Source organism: Electrona antarctica, assembly GCF_951216825.1.
Source record: "Electrona antarctica genome assembly, chromosome: 1".
Taxonomy (NCBI): Eukaryota; Metazoa; Chordata; class Actinopteri; order Myctophiformes; family Myctophidae; genus Electrona; species Electrona antarctica.
Genome location: NC_136806.1, coordinates 18,296,852 through 18,305,328, shown reverse-complemented (window position 1 = coordinate 18,305,328; position 8,477 = coordinate 18,296,852). Strand labels below are relative to the sequence as shown.

The 8,477-nt window shown below is 45.1% G+C and overlaps 2 protein-coding genes across 2 annotated transcripts in view; one reads left to right on the top strand and one right to left on the bottom strand.

The window, feature by feature from the left end:
• adrb2a (adrenoceptor beta 2, surface a) overlaps positions 1–8,477 on the bottom strand; it is a 237,335-nt gene that overhangs the window by 214,457 nt on the left and 14,401 nt on the right. The window lies entirely within an intron of this gene.
• Positions 263–8,477, top strand: part of adam19b (ADAM metallopeptidase domain 19b) — a 44,268-nt gene continuing 36,053 nt past the window's right edge. The window contains exons 1-3 of the mRNA XM_079508786.1: positions 263–603; positions 951–1,060; positions 1,877–1,953. Of these exons, the coding sequence (XP_079364912.1) occupies positions 483–603; positions 951–1,060; positions 1,877–1,953 (308 nt within the window). The 5' untranslated portion in view covers positions 263–482. The remainder of the gene's footprint in view (positions 604–950; positions 1,061–1,876; positions 1,954–8,477) is intronic.

Below are 8,477 nucleotides of genomic sequence, written 5' to 3'. Positions count from 1 at the left end.
TCCATCATGCCTGCACATTATCTATTATATAGGCAACTAGCCTGTGGTGCAGGCTCGTTATATTTGAATAAAAAAAGTAGGTCATCATGGGAATTGAACTCCTATGTTCGCTTCCTTGCCGTGATCGACAAGATCTGATTGACAAGCGCGTCCTTTCCTTATGTTGCAAATCAGTTATCGGCAAGCGACACGTATGTACGACGGAGAATAACTCCCACACGATGGTTTCTAAAGAAGAAGGGGAGGGGTTGTCTGATCTGAATGGACTGAACGCCTCGCTCCTGCACGGCACGGCACGCACGCACGGATCGACATCAGACAACAGCATCCTATTCTATATGAGCAGAACAGCGGCAAAGCGCGACATGTCAAGACATAGACGTTTATAACGCGACCATTAATAGCTACTATAGTATCATTCCAAAACATAGCCTTGTTATGCACTTTCTCTGTGTCAGATTGTCCAAGTGATTTGGGTTACAATGCGTCTAGGAGCGCGTACCACCACCACCCGCTGTGCTGTGTGTTGTGATGCTGCTCTGTGTTTCTTACTGTTTGTTGTCCAGTGTGTTCTCTCTGTAGCCGAAGGCGAGTATTACAAAGGTGAGTGCCTGTATTAAAACGCGGAGGCGAGGAGTGAAATAATATTAATATTCATGCATATTTTTTGTTTTTGGGATCATGATCAGGATTTCATTGCGTGGCAGCATGGCTATGCAGTTTGACTTTCACAGCATGCATAATTAATATGAAATCGATATTTGTTTTGATGAAATTGAAACGGGTTGCCCATCAGAATTCAGAGGAGATAATATGTAAATATGATTTTTTTTAAAAACAAGGGAAATCGTTAAAGGTTAAATCTGCTATTAAATGTTTGAAGAAACTAAATATATTTCAATCAACAGGCATGCTGCTGCTGACATGCTTAAACTTGTGTTTGTGATCAGGTCAGGATAAACAGAGGTTTTTGAGGAGCAGCCTGGAGAATGTAAAGTCTTATGAGATTACACATCCCAGATGGCTGCACCCTGACAGACATAAGAGATCCAACAAAGAGGTTAGCTGTCTCTTATCTATCTATCTATCTGTCTGTCTGTCTGTCTGTCTGTCTGTCTGTCTGTCTGTCTGTCTGTCTGATGTAGGCCTACTTTATCCTTACTCCTGTATTTACATTTCCTATACTTTTACTCCACTACATTGCAGATGCAAATATTGTACTTTTTTTTTTACTCCACTAGCCTACAATTATTTGACAGCTTTAGTTACTACTTTTTTGCAGATTCAGCTTTAGATGTATTGATTCAAAACATAAATGAACTGATTAATGCTTATTATAGTTTAGGCCACCCAGCAGCACATAAAGTAATTACAATCGGCCCACCTTTACCAGCTGGAACATTAATGCATTACTAATTACAATCCAATATTACGATTGTGAAATGAGCCATTCTGCATAATGAGTATGTTTGGTGTTTTGTACTTTTACTCAAGTAAAATGTTGAACACGTGATCTTTATACCCAATTTTTGGGTTTACCCAAACCCCCCAAACATCTACAGTGGGGTATTGACAAGTTTACTTTTACTAAAAAAAAAGAAACTCCTCATATAGACAGACTATCAATGTATTTGTCTCTTTCTATTCATTTGTCTCCCTGTCCATTCATCATCTATTTATTTATCCGCCCGTCCGTTTGTTTATCTGCTGATTCAACAAAAGTGCACTTTGATCTGGACAATGACTTCCCTGACTCAGGATGAAGTGTTTGCTGCTACCAGATGTGTGTTAGCAGATATCTGTTGTTCTGTGCCAGCCAGCAGCATCCATCAGAGACACAAGTCCTGATCACATATCTGTTGTTGTTCTGTGCCAGCAGCAGCATCCATCAGAGACACAAGTCCTGATTACAGCAGAGGGTCGGGAACTGAGCCTTCACCTGGAGCGGAATGAGTGAGTGTCATTATTACTACAGAGTCATTCATATAATCAGGCTTTTAGTGTAACGAGCAGAGCCACTCACATGGATTAGAAGTTCTCAGTCGCCACGGCGGAGTCATTTGGATTCCATAGAAGCCATACATGTCTTCCATGGAAGCATGTTGCATCAGAGAAAATAGTCGATCTACAAGGCCTGAATGAGAGCCTGTAGATGGGCTATTTTTGGTTATTATTTTAAGATTAGATCATTTGAAGTTGTCAAAACTAGCATTATGTTCCGAAGCTTTGTCTTCCATAAAACCCAGGATATTTAGGATGTCTAGGATATTTCATAAAATTAAAGCCTCAATCTGTGATTTCTTCACCTGGTTGGTTGTATGTAGAACAAATCAGGAACAAGTATTACCAAAACATCATATTTTAGCTTGAATCCATGCACTCAGTGCAGAGTGGTAACAATAAGCAATGTGATACAGGCACACCAATATCATCTCATTGAGTTTTCATTCTCACAGATGTGAGAATGGGCTAGGCTATAGATGCAGACAAAGTGTGCTTCCTCTGATTGCCTCCTTGGCTGTGGGCGCTCATGCAGCTATACATTGGATACTCCATGCCTTTAGCTAAGGCCAACTTTGTTTTTGTGCCACAACAGTTTTCAGCATGCTAAAAAACCTTTTGGCATAGTGCTAGAGCATCATCATAGGTGAGATAGGCAGTTGTGATTAAAAAAAGAAAGAAAAAAACCCAGAAAGAGAATTCAGGTCCTTTTATTTTTATTAAGTGGTGGAAATGGCCTTCCGTTATGTTGTATTGTATGCTTTTTATTGATTGATTGATTGAATACTTTGTGTGTGTGTGTGTGTGTTAACCAGCGTTACAGGTATAGTACAGTCAAAGGTTATGCTAAAAGGATAACACAGAAAGCCCCTTGGGGCTTGTTTCCATTGTGGTCCTTTGCGTATCTCGTTTGCCCTAGTATAAGTAAGGCTCCTCACTGCAGTGCTTAGCTATAGCCTGTTTGTTTGAGCCAGATGTCCGCTGTCACACTGTGACACGGATAACGGGTCTGTTCCACTCTGTAGGGGCAGAGAGGTGGTTGGAATGGGGGAGGGGGGGGGGGGGGATATTACAGATGACATTTGATCTGAGCGCCCTTGGGGCTGGCAGGAAGGGAGACTGGCCCTCCGTCGTGTTGCACATCCTGTCATCTGATGGAGGACAGATTGTGTCCGTTGAGGAAAGAGAAGGTGTCCAGCTTGGAATAAAGGACAATGTGATGGCAGAGAGGGGCCTGGCCGGGGTTCGGGAGGGGGCGAGATGAACAGGCAATGTTTGGGTCTTACTCTTAACCCACTGAATCTCAGCTCGCATGGCAACAGCGACGGCTCCAGAAAATTGTGACTGTATGGGGGGACTATGGGGGGGGGGCTGGCTATTTAGCGGGGGCTAATGCATTTTGGTTTACATAGAAGTCAGTCAATTGGGTTTGTGTGCGCACGCACGCACGCACGCACGCACGCACGCACGCACGCACGCACACGTACATTTCAACAGACTGCTGCATCTGACTGACAGACCCCTGAGGGACACCCCCAGCAGGTGGTCAGACTGTGATTATCATTACTCACCATTGTGTGTGTGTGTGTGTGTGTGTGTGTGTGTGTGTGTGTGTGTGTGTGTGTGTGTGTGTGTGTGTGTGTGTGTGTGTGTGTGTGTGTGTGTGTGTGTGTGTGTGTGTGTGTGTGTGTGTGTGTGTGTGTGTGTGTGAGAGAGATAGTGTTTTGAAAGAGCTAGCGCGATATGGAAGGCAGAGTGAGCTGACAGAACAAGATAGAGTTTGGCACAGCACATGTCTACGTGATTTCCAAACCTTTCTGGTTCCTCAAAATGAAATACAGAGGTGGCATTCATTCACGGAGGTGGGGGCGGGGCACTTCAGCTTGATCACCCAAACGTAAAGGAAGTGCAATTTCTCTGAAATGTCATTTTCACTAAGTCAAATTACTTGTGAAACACACAGGCTATTTCCCGAAACTCACTTTTACCCTATAGCAAGATTCCATTTAGCGTGTGTGTGTGCGTGTGTGAGTGTGTGTTCACATACATCTCTGTGTGTATTTGTTTGTTATAAAAATCACACCCGTGAATGTGAGCGGCGCTCTTATCATACTTCATCTCATTCTGGCCAACCACAATTTGCGTCCTCACTTTTGTCTTCAATGTTTGTGTTTACTCAGACCCTCAAAGCTGGACATTGTAGGGGCTAGCGCCCCTCAAAAACAACTTTCAAAACGAGTCGGCGGCGGGCACCGCACTCCCTTGTGTGAAGTCGGTCCATCCCATATATGCACGTGATCATATATGGATATAGTGGTTCAATCTGTGACCCTGGACAACCCGTTCTCCATACATGCCTGCATATGGCATATCTGGTTTGTTTACGGTTATGTCTGAGTCATAGTGACATGCCTATATATGGGCGTATCAGGTTTGTGTATGGTTATGTCAAAGTGATGTCAGAGGTACACCGGCCTTCCAGCCTGCCCTCCCATTAGCCAATTTGAATATAAATATATATATATATATATATATATAGGATAATGCAAATATCTCTATCACATTGTCTGTAGAAATGCAGACCAACTTTGTGGTTCAATGCATCTTTATTGATGTGCATCGTAGAGAGATGTTTATGGTAACTTGATCTGCCAAAAGAAAATTGGGGATGCTCTGTGTTGTATCGCTGGCGCACATGGAATGACATCAGTCCAAATCTGTATGAAATGTATAACCCCCTGTAGTCTTGGTATATTGATCCGTGTGTGTGTTAGAACTGGAGTATATTGATCCAGTGGCATGTAAATACTGTACAACTGTTTTGGGTGCATTTCAGCTATTTTGAAGTTTCCACAATATCCTACTAAAGCGCCTAAAACAGACATTTCCAGAGTGAGTTATCATCATGTATGCGAGTCTGTGATTTATCCTTAGCAGCCGGAAACTGCAAAACATCAGAACCTGCTCAATGGATGGCAGGATAAATGATCAGATAATGTTAGTATGTTATATAAAAGGAAGCTGGTTCTCATTTATCAAGCCACCACTAGTCCCATAACATGTCTACAGTGGATTTTTATGAAACACACAGTTTACAGATAGGTAGAGGATAATTCAAGCTATTTTAGCTGCAATGTTGATGAGTTTGACGTCGTTTAATGATGATTAATCAGACAGGACTTTTCTGTTTGGATGTATGGGCTGTCAATGGCAAATGGGGCTAGTTGCCGCCCTGCCATTAACACCGGCAAGATGGCTTCTTTTTACTCTCCAAGCCCACCCAGCCCAAAGCTCATGCTCGGGTAGGGTGCGTCCATGTCCATCCATGCGTCAGGGAGAGGTTCAGGTAATGAGATCAGTATCAGAGTCTGGAGCCAGAGACCGTAGAAGCAGCCCATCCCTTAGGCCCTGTGCCTGGACAAATTCCTCACGCCTTCGCTGTCCTGACGTGTTCCCAACCTCCATTCAGGTCCATTTAACTCAGGCAATGAGGTTTCACAGATCGCCCTTTAGCTCGCCACGCCCTGCTTGTCACGCCCCGCGGTGCTCACAACCTGTGCCGTTTTCATTCGCTCCATTTATATTTCGGGTGCATCTCGTTGCTTTGCGCCACGGAATGCTTAATCAAACTAAGGAGAGAGACGCCGCTGTGAACCTTTTTGTATGGCATCAGTTCCACTGGCTGGAGTCCAGACGCAATCCATTTATATCCTCCTCTGTGTGTGTGTGTGTGTGTGTGTGTGTGTGTGTGTGTGTGTGTGTGTGTGTGTGTGTGTGTGTGTGTGTGTGTGTGTGTGTGTGTGTGTGTGTGTGTGTGTGTGTGTGTGTGTGTGTGTGTGTGTGTGTGTGTGTGTGTGTGTGTGTGTGTGTGTGTGAGAGCTTTTATCTTAATGACAGGCTGTTGCAGAGCAAGGGGGGGGGGGGGGGATTTGGTTGGGGGCCAGGTGGGGCCGTGTACGCTGACTCAGGCGCGGGGGACAAGATTGAACGAGGACTGGGAGACTGGGGTGGAGGTCAGAAAAGTCGTGTAGCGACGAGCGAGAGGAGAGAGTTGGGGGTCCGTCTAAGTATGCCGTGCGGTGTGTGTGTGTGTGTGTGTGTGGTTGAGACATGGGCTCACGTGTTGCAGTGTTGATATCTTTTACGCCTTCTAATGTATGTTGTCCTGCCCTTGACTGCCTGCCTGTGACCTGATCAGCCACTTACTCAAAAGTCCACTTATCTTCATTGTAGCACCCCCCTGGGAACTGAATCATATCATTGTTCTCATCTATACACATAAAGCCCAGTTCTGTCCTGTCCCTGCCCTTGCTTTTCATAATCCTCCTCTCCTGGAAAACCATCCCCTAACCCCATTATTTCTCACTTCTCCTTTCTGTCGCCTCATCGGTGATTCCCATGGGACGGCACAAATATAAATACACATCATCACCCCCACACAGTCTCACCAGGCGGCGTCGTGGTGGGAGACCGTGGCCACATGCAGAGACATGACACACGCAGACACAGTTGTGCACACAAAGCAAGCCAAAAGAAACACAAACAAATGTTAAAGTGCATGGCTGGTGTCCGCTCGGGCCATGATGGATGGCGGCGCTACAGGGCACAGATCAGGATGCATTTAGGTCGTCCTTTTTTCCCTTTGGTTTCATGTTTAGTCTCACAGAGTCACTATGCTGTCTGCCTATGTCTTTATCTATATCTTCTGTCTGTCTCTACTGGACTGTCTGTTACACATGACACACACACGCACGCACGCACGCACGCACGCACGCACGCACGCACACACGCACGCACGCACGCACGCACACGCACACACGCACATACTGTACACATACTGTACACAGAGGCCCATACAATAATAAACAGCACGTTAGCTCCATGCAATATTAAAAAAATCCCTTCATTCTTCATTACTGAGTGGATCTCTTGACTTGTGTCCCCCCCCACCCCCCATCTCCTCCCGTGCCTGGTGATGTCATCCGATACCATGGGAGAATGTGACCCACTGACCCTAATGCATTAGCCCCCTCGCCATCCCCTCCCCTCCCCTCCCCTCTTCTCTCCTCTCCCCCACTCTCTATCTCAACCAAGTGCATTAGCACCAGCCCTTCCCTCCCTCCTTGGTTCTTATTCGCCTGGTCCTGACTAAGCTCTGAACCAGAACCTTTGTCTCAGCTCCTCTGCCAGATTTAGGCCCGCCGCAGCCCTATACTGTCCCCTCCTCAATCACAGCATGTCTGGACCCTGGAGCTCATCCAGAACCCCCAGATCGAGGCCTCTTCTCTTCTCGCCCAGCTATCTTGATTTAAAAGCACTCTCAGCACTTAGTATGCGACGACACACTCATGTTAACGCATTTGGGTGATTCTATACCCTGGAAGTCAGAGTTAACCTGTGGTTAGGCTTCCTGTTGCTTGACAGATTCAGATCTGTGCGTGCGTGCGTGCGTGCGTGCGTGCGTGTTTAGCTTTTAGGTAGTGGCACCCAGGAGATTTAGCCAAACCAAACTCAGACTAATCGCAGAGTACTTACTTTAATCAAACCACACAAGAGTTCTTTAGGGTCAGGCTTTATCTTTTGCAATGTAATGTTGTGACTGTGTTAGGGATGGGCGATATGGTCTAAATATCTAAAATACAATATATTAAAAATATCGATTTAATACCAAATATGTCAAAGTTGATATTGTGATGATAATATTGTACTGTGATGATACTATTTTGTTATAATAAGGTTGTGATTAGGGGGATTAGGGGGAAGTTATTCCATAATTGCTATTTTTGCTAGGGGGCTGTCATATTGCAATGCTTTGTGAGCTTGTAGATTTGCTATTTGCACCATTTCTTATAACAAATTTTAAGTATAAAATAAGGCTTATGTGATTAAAACCAGGACAAGACAACACTTTTACCGTATCACAATATTACAAATACGATAAGCAAATCCCAGATGATATCTGGTCTCATATCACAGTATTGATGTTATCGACTGCCCAGCCCAGCCCTACTGTGTGTCACTCAGTAGCAGGTTATATAATACAGAGCCTTCAGTCTAGCAGAATGACCATACACTTCTGTACATCAGCCCAGCGTAGCTCAACATGGCAGCTGCTGACTGACATCCACAGAGTGGGCACGACGAGAGGAAGAGGATAAGAGAGAGAGAGGAAGAGCAAGAGAATCTTTCCCTGCAGGGAGAAGTGATTGCCCTTCCTGTGTAACGATTGTGGGATGGCGGCTCACTAAAGATCAGACAATCATCGACCAGGCCGGCCTGACACTTAGCGGGGCGGCAGTGGCTCAGCGGTAGAGTGGCCGGTAAAACAGACAAACAGTCAGATGGGAACTGTGAGGTTCCCAGTTCGAAGTGTCCTTGAGCAAGACTCTGAACCCCTAATTGCTCCCGACGTGCATTCTACCATTTACCTTTTAACTGGACTTGACGAGAGAAGGAGAAGGAAAGAGAGTGATGAA